We start from the raw sequence: 26,478 nt of genomic DNA, 5'->3' as shown, positions 1-26,478 counted from the left end.
TACTTTTCAAATAGCCTTAAAAAAAAAATCAGGCAAATAGGAAGCCTAGATGTCTCACAGGCATTTTAAATTTAATATATATTGCCAGAAGTAAACCCATCACCCCGACAGAATGTGGAATAATCTACACAACTGGCTTAGAGTCTTTAAAAAAAAAAAAAAATCAATAACAATAACAAAGGTGAGGGGGTGGAGAGAGTGTCTGTATTAAAAGAGAAATATATATATATCCCTCAAATGCAATGTAGAGCAGTTATAAAAGACATTTTAGGGGTAACGGGAAATTTGATTTTGGATAGAATATCAGATATTATGAAATTTGTGTTATTTTCCCACGTGTGATACTCGGGGTTACTGTGCAAATGCCCTTAATTTTAGGAGACGCCCATGCCGCTGAGGGTGTGGGGTGGCCGGCTAGCTGCAACTCACTCCCAAATGTTGAGCAAAGGGGTGGGGGGAGGGGAGCAAACGTGGCACAACGTTGACAGGTGAGGAGTCTGGGTAAATGGTGCTCAGCTGTTCGTTATACCAGTCTTTCTACTTTTAGGTAGGTTGGAAATTTTTCAGAAAGAATGAAAAACAAGCAAACAACAGAAAGAGCACCCTGAGCTATTTCAACCAGAGAAAACACTAAGCTGATGGGTCTCACAAAAGCTGCTGAACAGGTAGAAGAGCTTAGATCACATGTGGGCGGGTGTAAGGTGATGGCTTTACTCAGAAAATGAGGGTTTGGAGATGTAATTCTGAGGAAAGGGCAATTCAAGTCCTTCCGAGACCTGGGCTACTGATGTCCTTCTGTGCCTTAGGGAGCCAAGCACAGGGTACGGGGGTACTTCCTGCAGCAGGAAATTATAAACAGAGAGAGGAGCCCCGCCTGCACTGCTCTCAAATCTGCAGCCATCACCAGCCTCACTGCGGCTGTTGCCCTCACAGGCAACCCTCGCCGTCCTGGAACCGCCTCTCTGGCCTCCGCCGCCTCCTTGGATCCCACACCTTCTGCTGTCACCGGCGTGCTGAAGAGTTTGCCAAATGGCAGCCCTGATCTCTCGCTGGGAGCTCGGGGGGGGGCCAGGATCCCAGCCTCTTGGCACTCCCCAACTCACCCCCTCACTTCCCCGCATCCAGCCCCTCCTCCCGGGCTCTCTGTGAGTTGGGAAGCTGCAGGAACACAAAATTTCTAAGATCCCACCGGCGTGGCTTCCTTAGAGGACTTGTAAACAGTCTTGGCTCCTTCTCCTCGCTGTTGTTACTAGGTCATCATTCCTACAGGAGAAGCTGAGAGGGAGTAATTCCCCGACACTAACATCATTTCTGGTTTTCTGAAATTCACCGAGGGTCTACGCAAAGGGCAGAGAAGGAGAAGGCGTGTCACCCACCCGGACTGCCCGCGTGATCTGTGATGAACAGCATTCAGGGCACACAGGTCTCAGATGACTGGCCGCCTGCCTGCCACCTTGCCTGGCCCTTCTCTGGAAGGATCCATGAGAAAACGTTCCTTATACTGAGCCCAAACCTACTCCTTGTGGCTTCTGCCTGTGAAGTTCCTCTTTCCCCCACGGCTGTGCGTGAAGGCACCAGACTGACGGAGCACATCCTTTCTGCGTGGGAGACTTCGTGGCTGCAGCCCCCAGCCAGCTCAGGGGACCAGTGAGCTCGGGGAGGTCTGTGGGCTCCAAGGCTGGGGTCTGAACAAGCCCAGTCCACCGTGGGAAGTGCGATACGCCGGCCACTGCTCCCCGGATTCCTCCGCGGCTTCCGACATCCCGAATCCCGCCTCCCCGCCCACGTGGGCTTTAATCGCGGAATCGGTGGAAGCCTCACTTTGAGGAGCCCGTCACCTGCACGTGGATGGGTCGGTGCGGCCGGGGAGGCTCCCTCCGAGCAAGTACCTTCTGCCAGTGGCACTTACTTTATGAGAACAGGAAGAAAGCGTGATGAACAGAAAGGCGGCTCAGGATGCAAAAGAAACATAAACGCTTACCTCCCCTTGGAAGCTCTTCAGCAGCGGCGCTACCTGCTTGCGCAAATCCTGGGGCGAGAAGGTGGGTCAGGAAGCAGCCGTGGGAGAAGAAAAGAGAAGGGAACATTCGTTAAGGTCTCCTAAAAACAGCTTCGAACGCGGTGCTGGTTACCATTACATAAAGCAACCCCGATGCCTCTCCTGTCCCCTTCCCTCCCTCATACACGTAAATAACGCCAACTGTTGCCCCATTGCTTCAATGAACTCACTTAAGAATACCACTAAGCTTTATTTTCTCTGAGTCCTGGTTATATACACCTCATTTTGAATGTGCTGTGGACTAAAGTTTTTGCTGATGTCAGTCTAAGACAATTTGCTTAGAATACCACAGGAATATTATAAGGTAGGTTTGATTTGCTTGTATCTGAAGTGGATTTGGGTCACCATCCTGCATTTTAGCTGCTACTTTTGGGCACTATTCATGGGAGGTACATGGATTTTGAATCCATGTCTGATACAGTCACTGGAAATTTTATCCTAAGCCACCAGTACCCGTTTCAGAACCTGCGAACATTTTATCTTATTTAAAATGAAGTAATTGACTAATGCACAACATAGTGATTACAGTCAACAATACTGTATTGTAAACTTCAAAGTTGCTAAGAGATTAGATCTTAACTGTTCTCAGCATAAAAGGAATACTAAGGATGTGACGTGATAAAGGTGTGAGCTAATGCTACTATGGCCATTATACTGTAATACATAAATGGTTGTACAAACCAACATGTTGTACACCTCAAACTTACACAATCTTACATGTCAACTCTATCTCAACTTTTAAAAAATAGAAAAAAAATGAAGTAACGGAGAAAATACTTCAAACACTTTGAAAGGACTCGTGTAAGGCAACATCTCCTTTACTGAGAGCTGGGGCATATAAGGTATTTACTGAGCCCGATCTATGTGCCAGACCCGGTTCAGTAAGTCTGGGCCAAGGCCTAAGCATCTACATTTTTCTGAAGCTCCGAGGCTGATGCAGACGCCCAAGTCAAACTGACTAGTATTGGTAAAGGTGTACCAATCCAAAAAAAAAAAAAAAAAAGGTGTACCAATCCAACCATAACATGGGGAGAAAGTAAAACATTATTTCAGAAAAAGAGCCCCTGTGCTGTGGGAGAACATAAGAGGAAGGATAAATTCAGGTTAAGGAGATGAAGAGCAGTGTCACAGGGGAGGCAGCATCTGAGCTGGGAAGACAGGCAGGATTTTTGTAGGGGCCAAGGAGAGGGCTCGGGGACACGAATCCTTGGCCTCTCTGCCTCTGGAACGCTGCAGCTCTCTACGTAGCCCTGGCCCTGGGCCTACTCAGGCCCTGAGCTGAGCTGTGTGTACACACGGGCTCGCTGGCGTCTGCTCTTTTGGTAACCGCCTTTTGTGTTCCTTTAGCCAAGCACCCAAATGAAAGGGGCCTCCATCCCACGCTCTGAATCCAGCTCGAGACCACAGCGCACGGCTCTGCGGCGTTAGGAAGAACGACGGCTCCAGGTATCCTGTGCTCCGCTGTTCTTTGTGGTTTCCCTCTGGACTGGGGCCTGTGACATTTTGGTGCCAGGAAGCCCTTCTAAGAATCTGAGGACAGCTATCGACCTTCGCCTCTGGGAGAAAACTCTGCAAGTTACTTCACTGAGGGCTTCCTAACGCCTACCTACAGACCCAGGTGAGGCTCCCTTGTTCCAGCCCATGCGGTTGTATACAGTTGCCACCAGCTCTTTATGTTCAAATGTAACTTGATTAAATTAAAAAATTCAGCTTCTCAGTTGCAGGAGCCACATTTCAAGTACTCAGTAGACACGTGAGGCTGGTGGCCACGGCACTGGAACGCAAAGACACAGGACATCTCCACCGCTGCAGAGTGACCTAACAGACAGGGCTGTACCATAAGCTCTTTGCCAAACGGAATTAACCCACACTGATTTGTATTGTAACCTGTGAAAGTATCTGCTCAAGAGGAATTATAGTCTCCCCTTTGATTATACATTTTCCGATAGGTTGCGTCCTTAAAGGTGACTTCCTTGGAGAAGTCCTTTTGTTCCTCCATTGGGTCATTTTCTCTATTTTTACACCAAACTCCATGGCAAAAAAATAATCAAACTCTTTGCCAGCCTCTTCTTAAATAAATAAGGCTATCTGCGGTAAGCACGGTAACGGCCCCCAAAGATGTCCATGTCCTCATCCGCAGAACCTGTGACTCTGTTAGGTTACATGGTAAAAGGGACTTGGCAGATGTGATTAGGTCAGGGACCTTGAGTTGGGGAGATGACCCTGGAGTATCTAGGTGGGCCTGATGTAATCGCAACGGTCCTGATGAGAGGGAGGAGGGGGGTGAGAGTCAGAGGGGATGTGAGATGGAAGCGGAGGTCAGAACAACGGAGGGCACAAGCCAAGGCTTGCAGGCGGCCTGAGAAGCTGGAGGAGGCGAGGAGACCATTCTCCCCTGGAGCCTCTACAGGAACGCAACTCTGCCAGGTAAAACCCATTCTGGACTCTGACCTCTGGTGCTGTCAGATGACAAGTTTCTATTGTTCTCGGCCACCCAAGTCTGGTAGTTTGTTACAGCAGCAATAGGAAACTAATACACTATCTCATTTAGCCCACTGTGCTTTTCGGCCACATAGAGGATAAGATATAACACCGAAAGGGAGAGTGAGGGGCAAGAGGCTGCCAAGAGTGAAGAGTGACGGCGGAAAGATTACGGGCTGGCCCCAGGCAGGGTCAGAAAAGCCTACGTTTCCATCAGGAGGAATAAGCCTGGCTTCTTTGGGAGAAACTCGGCCGCTGCAGGTAACTACTCAGGAAGTCTACACACAGGGAGCTCACTGTGCCCCAGGAAGGGGTGACATGGCCTGGATTCTCTGTGTGTGTGAGGGGGGACGTGAAGGTGGAAACAGCCCTCAGGACTCTGAGGGGGGTGGGCCAGTCCCCTTGTCTCCCCCAGGAAGGGACAAGCAGGCAGCATGATCGCACTGAGGTACTTTGGTCACAAACTGCAAACACAAGATGATGGATGGAGTTTGCTGTTTGATTTCCCAAAAGGCTGACTGTGAGGAAGGCGATTCGTTACTGAGGTGTCATGTACCCCCGGGGTCCACACTAACCACAGGTGGGGGGTAAAGGGCGTTAACGGTGCGTGCCCTCGCTCGCACAGGGGTGTGGTGAATCTTCCCCTCAAAAGGCCACAGACTCATATTAATCTACTTTAAAAATAAGACATGAACAGGTCAAGGATGAGAACCTCTACGCAATGCCTGCCTCCCAACTGCTGGTGGGAAGCCATGGGCTTCGGGTGGTCTCTGACTTACCAGGGAGCCCTCAGGTGGTCTGGGAGCCATGGGCGTGCGCTGAGGGCCTGCCTTGCTCCATCTGACGGCTGGTAGCACCTGATGGCCCTCGGGCTCTTGAAAGGGGGACCCCTAAGGCCTCCAACACACCTGAATTGGATACTGCAGAGCCGGAAGCAGCCAGGCTCTGAGGTCAGGCAGGCATGGGCTACGCTTCCTGTCTCCTCTCACTCCGAGTCTGTGAAGGGGGCTGTACTCAGAGTCAGGAGTGTACCCTCCTCCTTCCAGACTGGGGGTTGCTTGAGGGCAGGGGATGGGTTTTGGTCACACCCCCCCCCCTCCAACTCCAGCATCCAACGCGGGGCTGGGGGATATTTTGCTGAGGAAACCTAGGCCCGAGGGGCCTTAAATCCAGAAGGGTGGCCTACAGAAGCCGGTTATAGTACACGCCAGGGCCCTTGTCCCAGAGAGGCCCCCGACGCAGCCTGCTCCCCCCAGCGCACAGCAGCGAGGGCTGCAGGGCGGCCCTGGGTGGGGTGCACAAGGCCCCCTCTGAGGCCACGGACCGGTCAGCAGAAAGACCTCTGTTGCCTCTGCCTAGAACGGGCTGGTCACACAGAGGGGGAACTCAGAGGGCATGGAATGGGTGCATGAGCAAATAAATTAAAGAACAAACAATCTCTCAAAGTGTGTTAAGAACTGGGCAAGTGGGCTTCCCTGCTGGCGCAGTGGTTGAGAGTCTGCCTGCCAATGCGGGGGATGCGGGTTTGAGCCCTGGTCTGGGAGGATCCCACATGCTGCGGAGCAACTAGGCCCGTGAGCCACAACTACTGAGCCTGCACGTCTGGAGCCTGTGCTCTGCAACAAGAGAGGCCGCGATAGTGAGAGGCCCGCGCACCGCGATGAAGAGTGGCCCCCGCTTGCAGCAACTAGAGAAAGCCCTCGCACAGAAACAAAGACCCAACACAGCCAAAAATAAATAAATAAATAAATATTTTTTAAAAAACAGAAAAAAAGAACCGGGCAAGAGAGAGACTGCCCCGCCTGGATGTGAGCCCTCGAGGCTGGGGTCCATCTCCCAGGCCAGCACTGCCAGCACAAACGAGTGCCAGCCACCTGTGTGACGGACAACGTTCAACAGCTCCCTTCGAAATGCAAAAAGAAACAGAGGAAATCAATTTTAGTTTCACTTCACCCAATATATCCAAAATATTGTCATTTCCTATGTAACCAATATAAAAATTATTAACGAGATAGTGTACATTCTTTGTTGGTATTAAGTCTTTGAAACCGGGGGCGCTTCCCCCCACCTCTCCGTTTGGACTGGCTGCATGTCGAGTGGCCCCTCGTAGCCGCACACGGCCGGTGGCCACCACGTCGGGCAGCCCGGGGCTCAGCGATGTGCTCACGGATCAGGGCTCTCCTGGGGGAGACGGTTAAGGCCGGCGAGCCCCCCACCCCCGGACTGCCAGAGGGAGCGGTGAAAGAGCCAGAATCAGGAGAAGGAGGAGAGTCGGGGGAACACAAGGTCAAAAGGAGGCAGCTTCAGGAGGGAAAAGGTACTGGTGTCAAATGTTGCCACAGACACCGGGCCTGGGAACACCGTTGGGTCGAACATCCAGGAAGCGCTGAGCGCAGCTGAGTAGAGTCGGGGGCTGGAAACCAACGTGTGAGGGGCTGAGGAAGAGGCTGCAGTGAGTGTGAGGTGGAGGAAGAAGCGAGACAGGGTTGGGGAGCCCCACGGGGAAGGGGGTCGCGGGCGGAAGTTAATGACAGTTCCCACTTGGCGAGTGTCTAAGTGAGGGAGGGGCTTCAGATACAGGATGTTCATCTGCTTTTCACTATAACTCTGCCAACCGAAGGGACTGGTACCCACACGTCACAGACAGGGATGCCTGAGGCTCTGAAAGGAAAGGAGATTTGTCCAAGGTCGCACAGCGGGAAGAGTCAGGATGTGAACCCAGAGCTCTCTCCAAGGCCCACGCCACACGGCGGTTTTGTAAAGGAATCCATCACCTCGGACACCAGCACTGTGGGGGGCACACACGGACCACTCAAAAGGCTTGTAATGGGCCCAAGCTCGGAGGGGAAACGGCGAAGCTGGATGGGGTCATGGAACGTGAGAGCTGGTAGGGCCAAGGCATTCGAGACCCTGCGAAGAGAAGAGGAGGGAGAGCCGAGTGCAGGTGCAGGCTTGGGGGCAGGCACCCGGGAGCCCTGGCGCTCAGCCCACAGAAGAGCGCCTCTTGGGCTTCCCTGGTGGCACAGTGGTTGAGAATCCACCTGCCAATGCAGGGGACACGGGTTCGAGCCCTGGTCTGGGAAGATCCCACATGCCGCGGAGCAACTAGGCCCGTGAGCCACAGCTACTGAGCCTGCGCGTCTGGAGCCTGTGCCCCGCAACAAGAGAGGCCGCGATAGTGAGAGGCCCGCGCACTGCGATGAAGAGTGGCCCCCGCTTGCCGCAACTAGAGAAAGCCCTCACACAGAAACGAAGACCCAACACAGCCAAAAATATAAATAAATAAATTAATTAATTAAAAGAGCGCCTCTTACTCGGCTCGCCCCGGGTCCACCCCAAGCCCCGCCAGACTGCACAGGGCCAGCCTCGTGAGAGCACCAGCTTTGAGAAGTTCAGCAGATGGCAAAAGTATTTCTAGAGCGCTCCAGGGTGGTGGAAGAGCCACGCCTCTCATAATGGTAGTAAATAAAGTAAACTGGTCTCCGCTGCCCCGGTCTTAACCAGCCCAGTATAAAAAATCGTGTCTTTGGGCATAATCGCGTCTCACGGCAGACCTGCTAAAATAACCTCTTAAGATGTTAAAGCTGGATGTGTGTGTTTGTACTCAAGCACACACATCTATCTGAAGACAGCTGGAGGGAAAAAAGGCCCTAAATATTCACACCCATACACAAACAAAGTGATGTACTTGGAGTCACCAGCTAAAAAAATCACTCATTCCCATTTTATTTTGGGCACCCTGAGAAATTCCTTATCTAATGCTGCTACCTCCAAATATTACCTGGTTTAGTACCAAACTAAGAACCCAGAACCAAGGATGCTGACTTCTGACCTGTGGACCGCTCCGTCATTGGTTAGTGAGGACATGACATGCTGCATTGTCCTTTTTTATAAATAAATTAATTAATTAATTAATTAATGGCCGTGTTGGGTCTTTGTTGCTGCGCGGGCTTCTCATTGTGGTGGCTTCTCTTGTTGCAGAGCACGGGCTCTAGGCGTGCAGGCTTTAGTAGTTGTGGCTCACAGGCTCAGTAGTTGTGGCACATGGGCTTAGTTGCTCCGCAGCATGTGGGATCTTCCTGGACCAGGGCTCGAACCCGTGTCCCCTGCATTGGCAGGTGGATTCTTAACCACTGTGCTACCAGAGACGTCCCTGCATTGTCCTTTTAGAACAGGGTGCCCTTTGCTCTCTGGACAGCACCAAAAACTACAGCTGTTACCACTCCCAGTCATCGCAGGGGACCACGTGCCCTTCTGTGCAACTGCAAACTGAAGAAAACGGGGTCCACGCCAATCAAAACCCCACTGGCGGGACTTCCCTGGTGGTGCAGTGGTTAAGAATCCACCTGCCATTGCAGGGGACATGGGTTCGAGCCCTGGTCCGGGAAGATCCCACATGCCGCGGAGCAGCTAAGCCCCTGAGCCACAACTACGGAGCCTGTGCTCTAGAGCCCGCGAGCCACAACTACTGAAGCCCGCACGCCTAGAGCCCGTGCTCCACAGTAAGAGAAGCCATCGCAATGAGAAGCCCGTGCACCGCAACAAAGAGTAGCCCCCAGTTGCCGCAACTAGAGAAAGCCTGCGCACAGCAACAAAGACCCAACGCAGCCAAAAATAAATAAATTAATAAATTAAAAAAACCAAACAAACAGAAAACCCACTGGCCCCGGCGTGGACTGGCGTGAATGAGAATTAGGAAATTAACACAAGGTCAAGAAACTTAAATTTAGGGTTACCACACTTAATTCAGCAACAGGTTTTTCAGTGCTGTTTCAAATTTTCTTCAATTCTGTATCATCTACTGAGCAGAAAGCAGCAAACCTCTTAACACGTAGAGAGCGATGCCCTTGAGATTATTAATATCGGATGCCTGTTGGCAAAACCAGAGTACTGCATTGCGACCTTCTCTCCCTGGAGCACGTGGCAAATAATAAGCGATGTTTATCGAGAGGTGCTTCTGTGTGAAAAGCATTTTCATTAGTCTCCAAACCACTGATTCACAACTCATTTTTTAGGTCAGAAAACTGAACAGTAAAATGCTATTGAGGAACTTTCTATCTAATGACAACTGCTGGAGAAACCATTCTGATTTAAAAGCAAAACAGAAATAAAATTATGAAATCACCACGCAGTATTCAGTCACACCTGTGAGGTGTCAGCGAGAAACACAAGACACACAGTCTCTGAACCCAGATGGTCTGAATCTTTGACTCTCTGCCCATTTTGAGCACTTGGGTGGTCTCTGGAAGGCTCTGTTCCCTCTTTGGGACCTGGCACTTCTCAATACCCATGACACTTCTCCCTTCCACACTGACACGTGATGCCAGGGCCGGCATCACAGAATCTCATACCGTGGATTCAAATCTGGTGGCCACCCGGGCCCACCTCTGAGTCTTGGAAAGAACGGTGCCCAGGACATGGCTGTTTAGGTTTGGAAGGACAGGCAGACGAAGGGCAATAGCCAGGCCTCACATGTCAACAAGAAGAGGCTATGAATTACAAATGCATCTTCCGGGAATTCCCTGGTGGTCCAGTGGTTAGGACTTGGTGCTCTCACTGCAGGGGCCCAGGTTCAATCCCTGGTGGGGGACAAGCCGCATGGCTCGGGTGGGGGGAAAAAAATGTGTCTTCCAAGTCATAAAATGATCTCTATTTCCAGAAGATTCTAAAGTCCAGATTTCCCGACATGTTTTACTCAGTTTTACAATGCCCTTTTCCCTTTCCCTTTCGCTTCTCTGTCACTCACGTGTGTTTCTCTGGAACGACTCTGCCTACATTGAAGACTCCGACCGTCTGACTGCATCTCGGTGGTACCTTGTCCTCTGTGGCACAGACCAGGAGTGCGGCCCTGTTTTCTTCGGTGACAACAGGGTCTCCCCAAGAGCACTGGGGGCAGCGTGGAGGGTACCTGTTAAAGGCTCTCCTTTGTGACTCCCGCAGGGCTGCCAGCATCCCTGCCCCGGTGCGGGTGCAGCAGCCGTTAGGGACCCAGCCCTGCGGCACCCGCACAAGTGGCTTCGTCCCTCCGGCTTCTGTTTCAGAACCACCTCGGCCCGGGGTAACTCTTAGCCTCCCCCTGTCTCCTGGTCTTAGCTCACATTTTCTTCACTGTGTTCAGGTGGGGAAGGAGTTTAACCGTTGACAGGGGCCAGGCAAAAATATAAGCCTGGCCGGCATTTAAAACCCTAGGAAATGCTTATGCATGAGCAGGTTCCAGGCTTCAAACCCGCCTGGAGCTGAAAATATCTCCAAATGAATTCACTAATCCCTCCGCGTCACTCAGGCCTCAAAACAAGGACATTCTGACTGGAAAATGTTTTAGGTGTTTATTCAAAGAAAATCATTCTATCACATAGCCTATTTCACTAAGTTTGATACCGTCAAATGTAAGAGGTACTGTTATTTCATGCCACGCCAAGGGAAAAAAAATGCTGCTTATTCAACTGTGATGTCATTGATTTTCATCCTCGCTCTAATGTTGAAGAGGGTGAAATGTGTAAAAGTGTATGTATTATAATTCCTAAAATATGGCCACAAAATGAACTAAAGTTAAAACAGATCCCAAGTTGTTTTTATTTTTAAATGACGTGGCCTATATTTTAGGTAGTGCAGCCGCGTTTTTAAAAAAGGGCTCTTGTCTTTTAGAGATACCTACTAAAATATTTATGGATGAAATATGGTTTCTGTTTCAAAATAATTTAATGGGAAGGGGTAATGGGTGAGAATAAGGATGACACAAGTGTGTGTTGATTGGCGGATGATTATTATAGATGGAGGATGGGACGTGGGATTCATTGTATTCTTCACCTTGGCCTGTGTATGTTTGAAATATAAAAGGTTTCCAAAACACTATATTTCACTCTGAGACCCGCGAAGGCTTCAGCTGACCAATCACATACGACAGGCCCAGAGAGAATTACGAGACTGGCGTGAGGGACTGTTGCTCTTAAATTACAACCAAGCAACTAGTTAATTGTCTCCTTCATCAGGTTAACCTGGAAATCTAGGGTCGTCTGGTCCAATCTCCTGCCTGAGGTAGGGGACCCGTGGCGTCCTGGCCACACGGCTCACCCTCCCAAGGCCACTCTGTCCCTCCTGGGACAGTCCTGGTGCGAGACTGTGCCTCACTGTGGAATCGGGAGTTTTCAAATACCGGCTCCAGGCACCACCTACCAAAGGCTGACGTTCGGAGGGACGCTCTCCTGAGCACAAATGATGTTATTACTAGTAGCAATTTGTTGGTAAATAAATCACTTAAAAAAAAAAAGAAAAGAAAAAAGATCAGATTCGAAGTGATTGCACTGTCACTGACTTGCTTAATAACGCATTTTCTTAGGGAGATCAGAGAAGCGGTTCCCCACATCCCCGGGGTGACCAGGGGACCGAGCACGGCTGAGCCTTCCTCTTCTGGGCCTGGTGACGGAGCCCTGCACGTATCTGAGGGCCCAGCTCACGTCTTTCCAACACCTTCCTCTGCGCCCCGAATCTTCTCTCTGGACCAAGTGCCACTCTCCCCACTCCTGTGTGACAAATCTCGGCACAGCCCTCCTGCCTGGGGTCCTCGCTCCAGGGTCTCGTGCTCCCCATTCTGAACACGTTCTACAAGCAGCACCTAAAAAGCCCTTAGTCATGTTGGAACAAAGTTCTAGAGAAGAAGAAAGGAGTGGGGTCCTCAAAATGGCCACGGACAATACCCACTGCATCTCCCAGCGACCTTGGCTACCCCAGAATAAAGGTTCTAGGCGCTAGATATACAGATTATACAGATGCCAGATAGGAGCATTTGAATGGAATAATTTCTTTTTAAATCAAGAAATTTCCATAGAGAGTGTTTTCATAAAGAGAAATGCAAAAAAGTTTAATTTCAGAAACGGGGTCCATCATTTATAAGTACATTAAAACATAGTATATACAACATTGGATATAAGTACTGCAGTTTAACAACTGCAACTTTGCTAAAAAGTAAGAATAGCAAATTGGTGACTTTTTTTTCAACCAAGATATTTAATCAAACTGAAACAAGAAAACAACCCCCTTTGTACAACTTAGAGCCCAAACACTGAAAACATATTGTTCAAAAGCATCTAGCTACTGATTCTTCCTTCTGATGTCCGTGGGATTCTAAAATATCCTGCTGATGGCTGAATCATCCTTATTAATAAAGAAAAACCTACCAGTGTGTCATATCTAGGGCTAGTCTTATTGATTGTAGTATACCAATCTGCTTTCTTATTGATAAGCCATCTCTTCCAAAAATAACCTCTCTGCATATTTGTCAAGTGTATTTTTATAAGGTCCTAATGGCACCAATGAGAGAATCATAATTATCCACAAAAGAAAGATAGTTCTTGGTACTTATGTCACTGAAGATGGCTGGAATTCTCCCTTTATCGTGAATACAAGAGCACAGACCAGGTAGGGAGTTTTTCAGGCAAGACAATATATATTGTATAATGCACAGATTGCAGGACTCAACTTAAAATGCAGTTCAGTGAAAAGTGAAGTTTCTCTTTGTTCCAGGATCCTGAAACCTTCGCTTCCCACCCCATCATCTGGAGATGAGTCATGCAGCTATCAATGGAGCACCCTACTTCCGGTTACTTTTAGAGATGAACACATACTCCTTCCAGCCTTTGTGATAGAAAAGAGTAATTTTAAATGGCATTTAAGCTGAAGTGTTAAATAAAAAATATCTTTCTATACAACAGCAGACAGTATGTCCTGGCAATTTCTCAAAGACTTTGGTTCACAGATTTGAGAAAATTCCATTAGCTTTAATTATTTATCAGCAGTCAATTTAGATTATGGTTCTTGACCTATTTTTACAGTGTATGGGCCACCCGGCAATGAAATTAAATGAATAGTCCTTTTTCTACAATGGTTGATTTTTCTGAGATAATAGAAATCGAGTTGAAAGAAGGAATGAAACCCCAAACATGTAGTTACCACAACATATAACCTGCCACGCCGCCTTTGTAGCTGGATAAAATGCACATCTTTGTGGGTTTTTTGGTTATTAAATAAGATTACCTTGAAAGGGATAAACTCACTCATGCTATAATTTCTTCCCATTTAAATTTCTTTGCTCCATTTAAAACATGTTCTGTGTCTCGGCAGAAAGGCTCTAGTACTGATGGATGTGCCTTCAGCAATGTGCCTAATAAAGCTGCATAATGGGAAGGCCTGGCTTTGTGGAGCCGAGCGGGCAGGGGAGCTCGTGCAGGGCTTGAATGGAGGGCTCCTGGGGCTGAGTGGCAAGGACCAGCTGAGGGCATCCGCAGGCAGAGGATGGACACCCAAAGAGCCAGGCAGAGCAGAGGACCGCTGAGCTCCTGGGTGACAGCAAGTGGCGGTCTTCTTTAGCGAGACTCGTTTTGATATGAAGAGTGGCAGGTTTATCGGATGGGTGATGCCCGAACCTGGCCCTAAGGTGATGAAGGCTGAGGATGGTGCCTGGGACACAGATTCGAGATGCACAGAGGCTCTGGTTTGAAGGTAGCACGTGGCGGCAGCTCAGTGGTACGGGAGAGCCCGAATGCCCCTAACGGTGGGGTCTGGGACCCCTGCATGCCTCAGACCCTTCCAGGGGTCCATGAGGTCAGAACTATTTTTGCTGTTTTCCTTTTCCACTCTCATTCTCATAGAGACGCCCAGTGGAGTTTTCCAGACACCGTGTCACGTGTGATGATGTCATCACCCTGAAGTGTTGGCACGTGTGCTTGTGGTTTCTTGTGCTTTAAACACGTCTCTAACATGGTCACTACTGACAGATACGCACACGGACACAAACGCTCTCTGGGACACTCAATCTTAAGAGACCAAAATGTTTGAGAAGTAGCAGCTTTAAGCTTTTAGTCTCGGAGCAGAGAACTGGTCGTGGTCCAGAGGTCAAGCCTGTGGGTCCACCGATGACTTGCTGGTGTCCCTTGAAGCAGCTGGGCCAGCCAGCCGCCTCTGGGCCCCGGAACCCTCCCCTGCGTCTTGTGGCACCTGGCTCTCCCGGCCTGAGCTGGCATCACGCCTGCCGGTGGCGCAGGGACTTCCTGCAGGACTCTTGTTGGCCAGGAGTTCAGTGGTGGGGCCGGGAAGGAGGCCACCTCAGGTTCCTCTAATTCTCTAATTATGTCTGATTTGCCTTTAGGTCTGATTTCAAAATATTCTTCCAGGTCCCTTTCTGAAAAAAATGCTCGTGTCTAAACCTTGAGTTTTATTTCAGAACTACGAAAATAGTGCTGTGATTTGTTTATGTATCTACACATCAATAGGTTTTGAGTTTGTCAAAGAGAAGAACCACGTACTATACACGTAATCTATTATAAAACCATTTGAGCATTTACTCCGCGCAGTGAATGAGCTAGTTGCACTCCCTGCCCTCCTGGGGCTTACCTCCTAGTGCGAACGGTGAACCAAGTCTAGACAGATGCCCAGTAGACTGTTGAGGGGCCTACGCACCCCGACTCCATTCCTGGGACCATCGATGGTGCCAGGCCCAGAGGAGACACTCGTGAATACTTGTGGACTGAATGAGTAAACAAAAGATGCACTTCCCAGAATCACCACCAAGCTGACCCTTCATGGGACCTGCTGCAAAGGGGATCCACGTGCTAGACGGGACGTGCCTGAAGTGCCTTTTTACCCTGGGACCCTCCGAAAGGAACCAGGAAGTGTGACTCCCACTTCCCCACACACCTGCATGTGTCATTTACTCCGGATCTTCGGCCCTGCTGACATTTAGACAAATGGGCTATTTCGGATTAGAACGCAGATTAAGCCTTCCGTTTAGTGCTTCTACTTCTAGGAATTTATCCATCAGGAAGATCAGAGATGTAGGCAGAGATCTATGTATAAGAATGCTTAGCATGTGTTTGGAAGAGAGAAAAATCAGAAATAATGTAGATGCCAACAGTAGGGGGTTACTTATTAAATAAACTTTCGTAAAGCAATACAGCGGCACATTAGGTAGTCAGTAAAATTATTTTTCAAAGGACAGCTAATACCATGGACTAATGCACATGACTGCCATCTGTTCAACAAATGTTTGTCGGGTAGATGTTATAGGCCCCCAGGCACCGTTACAGGTGCTCCTTCAATCACGAGCAAAAGCAATCGGTCCCTGCGCCTCGCGGGGCGCCCGTCTAGCAGGGAGAGGGACGTTACTCACTGACCACCCACAGGAGTGCACTCCACGTGGTCAGCCCTGTAAAGAGGAGGGTCGTGGCGCTGGGGGTATGTTTATGAAGCCGACCTGGCTGGGGCAGCAGGCATTTCCTGCAGGACAGAGGAAGGGGCGCCTGAGCCCAGATCTGGAGGATGATCACGGGTTAAATGGGGAGAAAGAGGGGAAAAGAAGCCATAAACTGCAAGATGGGTTTACAGTATGACCCCCACGTTGTAAAAATGAATAAACGCACATCTGCACGTGTTTGGAAAAGGATGGCGAGAACTACGTCGGGGTTAAACAGTAGATGAATGGGATTATGGCTTATGTTTCACATCTTCGGCTTTAAATAAATTATATCCTTTTAACCTCAAAAGCGTTCTTTTAAAAATTAAGGATGAGGGTTGAGTGATAGTTCAAAAAAGTAAGATGACTTTAAGGTTTACAGAGCAACTGGGTTACCCCCCGCTGTAGCTCCCCAGTGGCAGAATCCCCAGACGCGGTGCCGTCCACGCGGCCAAGCAAACAGCCAGGCGTTATTTCAGCCTGTGCACAGCCCACAAAGAAAACAAACACGGTACCTGCTAATGCATAGCTAAACTAGACATATTTCTCCAAAGGAGAATTATTTTATAAGTACAATAAATATTAGCAGGAAACCTACTGGTCCGCCACATGTTTTACATTTTTTTCATTATATAAAAATACTACGGTTGCGGGAAAACCATGCTACAAACGATATGTACAGCATAATCTCTATTGTTTTAACGTATGTAATATTTATGAACCAAAAAAGATTAGAAAGATCTAAAGCATCAGCGCTAACATTTATGTCTTGGATTACAGGTGATTGATTGCTATCTTCTTTAAATGCAAATTTCTGTAATGAACATTCATACTTTTTGTAATCAGAAGATAAAGTCTCAGATCTCAGACGATAATGGGGACACTTAAAACATCATCTCACCAATAAAGATGTTAAAAATATATATATATGCTACCAAACTTACACAAAAAGGAATAAAAGTCAGAACCACAAAAAACAAAACAAAACAAAACATCATCTCAAACCAGCACCAAAGGGGCAGAGATAGACTCCACACACAGATCCTGGACTCAGCAGGCAAATCATAAAACAAGGACAGATTTCACCAAGGAGACAGAAAAAGAAAAGATTTAAAATCAGATCTCATACAGAATGGATAAACAATAAGGTCCTACTGTAAAGCACAAGGGATTATATTCAATATTCTGTGATAAACCATAATGGAAAAGAATTTTAAAAAAAGAATGTGTGTGTATATATATATATATACCTGAATCACTTTGCTGTACAGCAGAAATTAACACAATATTGTAAATTAACTATATTTCAATTAAAAGAAATCAGATCTCACTTGCAGCGTGCGGGATCTTCGTTGCCGCCTGAGGGATCTTTAGTAGCGGCATGTGGGATCTAGTTCCCCGACCAGGGATCGAACCTGGGCCCCCTGCATTGGGAACACGGACTCTTAACCACTGGACCACCAGGAGAGTCCCTCTTTCCTGGATCTGATCTCAGTTTTCTTTGTTTTCCCACCCGAAAGCCTTACTTCAAGTTTATTCATCACTTGTGTGCAACTAGCTTACCTAAAATTAAGCAGCATGGAAAAGATATACCTTTGTCTTGGCTTAATAATCAGTACATATTGTTTACTAATATTTACTCGCTTCATAGAGCTGCTCAGAGGAATAATTAATAATGCACGATGGGAAAATCTACTAGCAGATGTAGAGCACACTGTAAATGCTTTTTCAGACACCCACTCAAACACACACATGGAAACAAAGGCAGGATCCTTCAGGCACAGGGTCCTGTGCTTTAGCAGCAGAACGAGGTTCTTAGTGACCCCCAGGCAACCAGAAGGCCCCAGAGACAAGGGATCCAAACAGGGATCTTATAATTTTTTTACGCATTTTCTTTTTTGGAAACTACTACTGCATAGGAAATGCAGGCCATAATTTCTTAATTTCTAAATGGAATTATTTATATCATATGGCTGAAAACCAAGCCTAAGAAACATGTGACTCAGTGGCAACTAGGGAATTTAAACCTTTGGAATCAGACTTTATGTTTAAAGATGCTCAGAGGGTTCCCAAGGGATTACCCCAACCTAGCAATTGAGGAGAAACAAAAGCTTCCAGAGCAAAGAGAGACTCCCTGGGGGCTTCCTGGCCTGGGTACACTTCGGCATCCCGGATGGCCGGCTTGCACGCTCCGGGGAGGGGACCCGACTTCACTCCAGCAAAGGAAGTCCATTCGAGGGCACCAAGGAAGCACGTCCTTAGTTTCACCCAGGCTTCTCCAGCAGGCCCCCAGAGACCCCACAGGTCAGGGATGAGGGTTATGATGCCCCGCAAGGGCGGGGAGGAAAGGTGAGTTACCCATCCCGCTGATCAAGCTGTGGCCTCGAGGCCCGAAGATGATTTCATCCAGTGACTCTAGTCTGCACAGCTCGAGGACCCTGTCTAAAACGACATCTTCTTGGTACTGATTTGTTCCGAAGCACGTGTGTCATTTCAAAATTAGCACATTTCACGGGAAATCCTGGGGGGGATGCGGGTGCCGTGTCGTGGGGATCCCCAGTGTCCCTCACGCTTGCTCTCTGGGATGCTGTAATGTAGCTTCTACAGGCACGGGGAGCAGCGACCCACTGAGAAGTCCAGCGAGGTCGGGCTCGTCCAGGTCTGCTGCTCGGAGCAGTGCTGCGGGCCCGGAGGGCAGGAACCAGGCGCAGCTCGGAAGCCGCTGGGCTCGAAGGAGGTACACGCCGAGGTGCTCATCTGTAACCCTGCCCCTGGAAACGGAGCCCTGAATTACACCTACCTACCTACACACCTCAGCAAGAAGGGTGTGTCCATGAGCAGTTCAGCCGAAAAAGCTCAGACCCCTCTGTTTCTGGCATGAGAGGAAGAGTTGCTGCTGCGGGAACCTACAGAAAATCTACAGAAAGTTGCTAACGCTTAGAGAGTGATTCTGCTTTGGTAAACAAATGGCTTTCAAATACTTTTGGAATTCCTCTTTCTCAGGCCTGTTACCAAATACTTTTACACAGTCCTGGAATTTTCTTTTGAATACACAGCATGGCTTCTTTGTAGTGAAACCATTCAGGAGACAGATACAGTTTAACAAATTCTATATCTCTTGGCTGAAGCTGTTAGTCCTGCTGATGAATCATTGAGAAGTCCATAAATGCCAAGAGCATCTGCTTGGACTTCTTTTATTACCATATATGGCAAATATACATCTATTTATCTCCCAGCATCTCAAATTGAGCTTGGGTGTTTTTCCTACCTTACTATTGTTCTTAAAAATTTCTCTTGATCTACAGCTTGGCCACACAAGACAGTACTGCAGTGGCAGTCCTGACGTAACCCCAGGCTGGGGTGGTTGTGCTTTTTTCTGTTTTTTTTTTTTGGTACGAGGACAGAATGTCTTACATCGGCAAATACTTGAGGTAGGTCAAAGTACCTAGCTATTTATAGTCTTGCTACATCTTAGCTGAACAATATGAGGCTATAAGAATTTAACCTGAACGAGTTTTCTCCCCCAAGGAATCGTGCTTCTTATCACACATTCAGGAATCAGTTGAGAAACAGAGGTTGGCGCTTATTTTTTTTTTTAACATATTCGTTAAAAAGATAAATATCAAAAATATTTTCAGGCTTCTAAAAGCTGGCTGTGGGGAAATTCCACGACTGGCTAAGAGTTTAAGAATTCTCTGGTGGAATGCTTCCTGCGTGCATGCATGCATTCATTCATTCATTCACTCACCCAATAAACGTGTACTGAGAATCAAGCTTATAGAGATGAGAAGATGAGCGGCCTCAGGCCTGCCCACCCCCGAGGACAGAGTGGGAACAGGACACATGGGTGGGGGGGGAGACAGACTGCGTCAGGTTTCAGAGAGAGATAGCTTTGCAAGTGCCAAGTCTTTTTTTTTTAAATTAATTTTATTTATTTATTTTTGGCTGCGTTGGGTCTTCGTTGCTGTGCGCGGGCTTTCTCTAGTTGCGGTGAGCAGGGGCTGCTCTTCATTGCGGTGCACAGGCTTCTCATTGCGGTGGCTTCTCTTGTTGCAGAACACGGACTCTAGGCATGCGGGCTTCACTAGTTGTGGCACGTGGGCTCAGTAGTTGTGGCACGTGGGCTCAGTAGTTGTGGCTCGAGGGCTCTAGAGCGCAGGCTCAGTAGTTGCGGCGTGCGGGCTTAGTTGCTCCGCGGCATGTGGGATCTTCCCGGACCAGGGCTCAAACCCGTGTCCCCTGCCTCGGCAGGTGGATTCGTAAGCACTGCGCCACCAGGGAAGCTCCGAAGCACAAAGTCTTCAGACATAACCTTTAAAAGATGCTGAAGGCCCACAAAAGAGAAGTGAAGAAAACTGGCTGTAGAGCACGGTGTTCAAACATTTAGGTGCCCAACCTGAGGCTGGAAAGATCCACCTGCAGATGTGCACGGGAGCCTAAGACACGTGACTCCATTCCATCAGGTGGCTCCTTGAGACGCTACGCAAACAAAAGGTGTCTGATGGGAATGTTCATACACCTGGAGGACCACCGGAAGGTCCATTCATAAAAACAAATCACGCAAAACCAACAAGATGGTAACCTAAGCTTAAAACTTAATGTGGTGAAATTATTTTGGAAGACTCCTTAGAGGAGTCCTTTCTGGAGTCTTCCAAAATTACCTGTAACAAAATATGTATTTCAAATTCAAGTGTCTGGGCAAAATAATAAAAACTACCCCCTCGAGTGAGGGGGCATAATTCAGTCTCCTGCCCTGGCCGGGTACCAGCTCCACACGGCAGTTCCCTCCCAGATGGGGTTAACAGAAGAGGTCACCTCTGACTCCCAAATACCAGCGCCATCCTCAGGAAGCGTCAGAACTTTCGAGAAAGGCATTTCTTGGTGGTGGTCCTGGAGAAAGAGTTCAGGGGAATGAATGGTTTCTGCAGGACAGGGGATCATGGGATCACATGCGCCCTCGTCCGAATGTCCCCCCACGTCACTCCTGGGCTCGCAGCGCTCTGATGCACCTGCTCTGATGGACCTCTTAGGATTCTTTCTTTGTAACACGAGGCTCTTACCCAGCTCCCCCGACGTGGTAGCAATGCCATGAGAATAGGTGGCACTGTGGATCTACTATAAGATGATATATTCAGAGAGGGCTTCTAGACAAAACATCCTTCTGAGGAGTTATAGAAATAAATTTCAATAAATTGAAATGTAATACATGCCTTGGGCAAAGCAATGTAAACTGACAGTGTCTGAATGGTACCTTCTGGAAGAGTCCTCAGGTTAGCAAGTCACTGGGGTCCACACACACGATCCCCCCCAGAGCTCCATCAGTACTTCACCGGGGCCTCTTTTGGACACTCTTTTCATGTAGCTTTGCACACACACACAGACACACAGGGACACGCGCCAACAAACCAACTACCCCATCACTACCTGTCTCCTTCCTCTTCCCTCCAGACTACACACTCCCCTGGGTGTGGCCTTGTAAACAAAAGACGCCCAATACCTACTGCCTGAACACAGATTTGATTCACGAAATGCTGTGCACGGTTCAGTCACTCCGTGAAATCTCCCTTTCTTATGTAAGCACATCTGCAAAGTCATCCTCACAGAAAAATTCAACTTGACCTGGGCTGGAATCTCAGCTCTGCCCTTGAATAGCTGAGTGAATTAGGCTGCTTACTAAACTTTCACCTCTCTGCACCTCAGTCTTCCCTCCTGTTAGGTAGGAAGGATGTCGCTAGCCTTATGAGAACACTGTCTGGCACATAGTAGGCAGCCTGGAAACATTTCTGAATGAATGAACACAGTAGGTCCCGAATGTGGCTGTTACCATGACGACGGCAACGAAGATCATGACCTTGTCCCCGTCCACAGACGCAACGCTCCGAGCCCCTGAGCCTCTACATGGTCTGCGAAGTGTACCTTGTTCCAGGCGGGCACTACTCAGGTAGTCTCACCTGATTGACAACAAGGCTGTCATTTCTTCCCCAGCACTTAGTCGAGGGACTGGCATTTACGGGGCGTTCCCTCCAGGCTGCTGACGTCGGGGTGGCCAGCGCACTCTCTCAAACCCCTGGGCTCTCAAGTTCTACCCTAGCCGGTCCCTCAGGCCGCCAAGTGCGGCTCATGGCATCTTCCACAGGGCTTGGCAGACAGGGCTTTCCCAGACAGAGATTTCCAAAGGTGATGCCTGCCTGCTAGTTTGTGGCCAGGGAAGGCCGGTTTCCTCCGGTGTTACCCCAAACTCGGTGCCTTGCCCTCTTCCCCCAGAGGAAATGGAATAACTTCCCATCCCCGTCCCGAGGGCACCCGGCATTTCTATGTCAGGGAATCCGGCGCTGACAGCATGGGAGGCCGTTCACCATGTTTTTTTCTTTTTTAAGAGGTCCATCGTTCTGAAAGTTTGGATCAGAGGGATCTTTCGTTTTCAAGCTCCCCATGGGTGCTGGAGACACTCTCTTTATATGTTGTAACATGTACCGAAGAGAGATTAAGCTAAGTGAGGCATGCCATTCACGAAGGCGCGCTGAAATTACGCCTGCTAATCTTTTAAATGGCAAGAACATTATGCAATACAAAAGGAATCTTAGTCATTCTAAAGCTTTTACCCAACGAAGGAACTTTAAATTTATAGAAGCACACACTAGAGATAAAGAAGTTCAGAAAGGCTGGGCGAACCGTGTCCCCCACCCTGGTGTGAGGAAGCAGAACGATCCCGTGGTAAGAGAGAAGGGGCAGAGGGCAGAGGGCAGAGGCCAAGGCCTAGCCTGGGTCCTAGCTCGCTTGAATCATTTCACTTATGGAAAGAGGCTCGGCTCCCTGGTCTGGACTGAGTGGCCGCGCCTTTCTGTCGCAGGTCCTTTAGAGTGAGGGGGACACCTGGCCGCGTTCCCCGGGGCGTGCTCAGGGCACCGCTCCCGTGGCCAGCCTGGTGGCGGGCACCGTATGATGCCATCTCCTGTCTGCGTCGGAACAGCCCTGCAGGTGCCTGCGATTATCCTCACGGTGTAAAGAGGAAATCTGGGGCTTGGAGAGGCTGTGTTTCACCTGAGGCCATTTGGCTACAATGCAGACTCGGGGCCGGCTGGCGCCAAAGCCGCCGCGCCGTGCTGTCTCCGAAGCTATATTTCACCCAAAGCTGCCACCCGTGGCAGGCCCCGCCTGGCTGCTACGACTCGGGACATCACTGGACCTGCTGGAGCACGCAGCCCGGGGGTTCCCGAGCTGCGTCCTCTGCCGGCTGTCTGGAACCCTGACCTCTGCCCTGGGGAACAGGAAGTCTGTTCCTCTGGAAGGTCAGGAGCAGAGGTGCAGAGTGTGGCCCCAAGGTGGCTCCCTGGGGGCCGCTGCCATGAGGAGGAGGATGACAACAAAATCGAAGAGAGATACATTTCCTGGTGGAAAAGCTGGAAGAGCGAAGGTTCCCCTGCAGCCTCGTCTCCCTGCTGCTCGCTGCCTTGCGTCCCCAGTGCACAGCGGCCTCTCGCTGTGGCCGAGGCACTGACGCTGAATCTGATGCATCGAATGGCTTTATTCCATCTCTGCCACACGCATCTTGTTCCAGATTAAATCAGTTTCTGAACAAGGAGGGCCAAACTCATTCACTGAGAACATTACTTTCCCTGGAAAAAAAAATCCCTTCTACCTGGATTCTAACAGGCTCCGGTGTTCCAGGGTTCCCCTTAAAGGCAGCAGTGTGGTGTGTTTAGCAATCAAGAGATTCTAATAAGGTTTCCCTGTTTAAACAGTAATGAGACAACTGTCCTGGTGGTTAAACAACAGGTTACCAACTGGAGCTTCTAAAGCTGGTCTAAACCAACGGAGGTGGCCCTGTGTGCCAATCGACCCCTGCCAGTCTTTTTTCTTCTCCATTCCCAGGTTAAAAGGAGAGAGGCTGAAATGAAACTTATGTGGCTTTCTTTCTGAAAGGCTGCAGCTCCTCCCGGGAACGTTACTGCTTCCCTAGATCTGAGACTCTGACTCCAGGGCCTTATCTTTCTGAGCTAATCTTCCATCACCTCCCCCCTCTGCAAAAAAAAAGATTGCTCTGGTAACATCCATCCACACGTCCACCCCCATTTCTGCCCGTCCTCACTCCCTTTCTCTCTGGGACCTCTGGAGCTGATCTTTCTTCTGGGAAAGGGCCTAACAGAAGCAGGTTCCAGAAGGAGCATGATCTTTCCAGAAGGCAAAATGATCTATGTGCTTCCCACAGGCTGTGCTGGTGACTATCTCCTCAAGAGCCCCCAGGCTCAGTCAGGAGGTGGCCCGGGGTCCACAGTGGAGGGAGCGGAGAGGAGACGGACCCTGAATGGGTGGGGCAGAACTTTGGGAACCACATGGGCAGGAAAACTGCACACAAGGAAAGAGGCCAGCAGTCCAGACCTGGGCCTTAAATGAGCCCCGGCTGGATGCAAAGGCGGCTCCACCGGTGGGGGTAGTGCTCTGGGGCCGGGCCTGGTCAGTCCCTGCTTCTCCGAGCCTCACGGATGGGCAGCGCTGAGCTCAGAGGGGAGCAAAGAACCAGGAAGTCTGGCGCAGGCAGCTGCCTGAAAACAGTCAAGAGAGTCCTCTTTCTAGAAGGAATATGCAAGCGGTTCAGGACAGCGGGCCTGGGGCCAAGCACCAGGAAGAGCAGTCAGGTTTTCGAGGCGAGAACAATGCCGTTAGTAAGGAGCAATGCAGAGACATATTCTGATGCGTCCACGGAGTTTCCACAGGTCCTTTCCCACTCTATCAGAGGCCAAGTTCTCTGTGACACAGAGGAAGTCCGTCAGTGACTTCAGGTTAGAAGCCCCAGCAAAGGAGGCCAAGGAGAGGTGTGAGGGGGACACAACCTGCAGAATCCTGCCCCTGATAAGCAGCAGACCGTCTACCCCAGGGGTCGAAAGCTGCCAAATCCAGCTGACTGCCCTGCCACTATTTTTATGGCCCTTGAGCTAGGAATGGTTTTTTACACTTTTAAATGGTTGCGTTTAAAATGAACAGATAAGTACGTACATAATATCCTCATTTTGCCTCTTGGATGGCCAGGCCTAAAATATTTAGTAACCGGCCCTTTAAGAGAAAGTCTGGGGCCTCCATCTATTCTGTCATTCTCTTCCTTTCCTCTGGCCTCACCATGCCCCCATCACAGGTGTGCGCACCTGTGAGAAGGATGAGCGCTGCTTCACATGCGGGAACTCAGGCCACGTGGACAGAGCCAGGAGGCCAGAGCCCATGCCAGCCTCATCACTCTCTCCCTGTGGAACCCGGGTAGGCCTTGCCCCCGGCCCCAGCCTCAGTACCCCCCCCCACCCAAGACTCCAGATAAGAGGGTGCTGTGAACATCATACGAGTTGTGGGATATGAATGTATTTTTTTTTTAAAGCTCAGAAGACTCTGGGGATAAAAGCCTATTGGCATCTGAGGTTATTTATGAGCTGGTTTATTAGCCAAACTTCTTTTCCTTTCTCGTAAACGTGGAAGCCTGACGTTCTCTCCCAGTCCACACAAATACAGAGCACGCGGGGGCCTCGCTCAGCTGACCCGAGCTGTCTATCCTGCGGCTCCCTGATCCAATTTCACCAGCAGGTCAGGCTGACCTCCCCGCTCCTCCCTGGCTGAGCCCACCTCCCCGGGGACAGCTTGTTGGCCCGCACCCTGCCATTTGGAAAATCTTTCTGACTCTGCATCCAGACGTTTGTGAAGGGAGACACAGGACTGAGCCGTATTTTTTAGGAAACGCAGACTATCTAGACATCGTATCCATAAAGCACTGGATAGCAACTCAGGGAGCAATTCAGGGAGACGCGTGATTTTTACATCTGAGGTCATTCTGAAATCGGGGGTCGCAATTTAGGTTTAATTTAAGTGACACCGTGGTGACCTTACTACCTCATGAATCCCGGTCACTTAATGGAATGGCCTATGATGGACAAGCATGCCACCCTGAGAGTGAGAAATGTGCGGTTTAAAAAGCCTCGGGCGGCCTGACAGAGGGTGGGGCTGGCACAGAGCCCAAGCTCCTGACCCCGGGGACGCCCAGCTCTGACCATGAGCGCCCCCTCCCTCCGATCCCAGGCCCCTTTTGTTACGGCAGATGGGCTCTACTATTTGCAAATACAAGGCAGGCGGTCAGCCCCTCCAGGTCCCTTTCTGGGCAGCTGAGAAGTAACCTCCTTAATTAGGACAGCTCTCCCCAGTCCCAGTCACGGAGTGTGACAGGAGGTGGGGCAGAGACACGCCCCCTCCCCCCCCCCCCCCCCCCGCCCCGAGGGATCTGGAGAGTCGCTCATAGGTGGCAGCAACGAAGACCTCCCTGTCCAGGAGGGAAGAACTGCAGCCCGGGGCAGGGCAGGCTGTTACCAACTCAGATGCTGCGGGTGGGAGAGGCTGGGTGGCCCACAGCTGTGCTCAGATCCACAGTGCACCCCCATTTCCCTGGAGGCCCGCAAATACGCTGTGATTCTTTGACAACGGGGAGCCCCATCCCAAACAACCAAGTAGACCCTGCGTCAGCCTCAAGCAAGGAAGGAGCTGAGCTCACGGAGGACCGTGACCCAACCTCCAGGCGTCCTTGGGCTGGGACAGCGGGGGAGGCCACCACCTGGAATTCTACCCGAGCTGCTAAGAGCCAGACGAGCCCCCACGGGGGCAAGATCTGCGAGGAAACGTGAGCGGGGGTGAGTCACGGAGCAACAGAACCAACCCAAACCCCAGGGCTGTGGGAGCCAGAGGG

At 49.8% G+C, this 26,478-nt stretch overlaps 1 protein-coding gene across 6 annotated transcripts in view; it reads right to left on the bottom strand.

Annotated features, from left to right (window-relative positions):
- CUX1 (cut like homeobox 1) overlaps positions 1–26,478 on the bottom strand; it is a 376,899-nt gene that overhangs the window by 199,590 nt on the left and 150,831 nt on the right. For all 6 annotated transcript variants that reach the window (XM_057528358.1, XM_057528361.1, XM_057528360.1 and 3 more), the window contains exon 3: positions 1,982–2,029. In XM_057528358.1, coding sequence (XP_057384341.1) covers positions 1,982–2,029 — 48 coding nt within the window. The remainder of the gene's footprint in view (positions 1–1,981; positions 2,030–26,478) is intronic.

Source organism: Balaenoptera acutorostrata, chromosome 15 (genome assembly GCF_949987535.1).
Source record: "Balaenoptera acutorostrata chromosome 15, mBalAcu1.1, whole genome shotgun sequence".
Taxonomy (NCBI): domain Eukaryota; kingdom Metazoa; phylum Chordata; class Mammalia; order Artiodactyla; family Balaenopteridae; genus Balaenoptera; species Balaenoptera acutorostrata.
The sequence above is the reverse complement of the archived record's forward strand: the minus strand, read 5'-3'. Positions and strand labels throughout refer to the sequence as shown.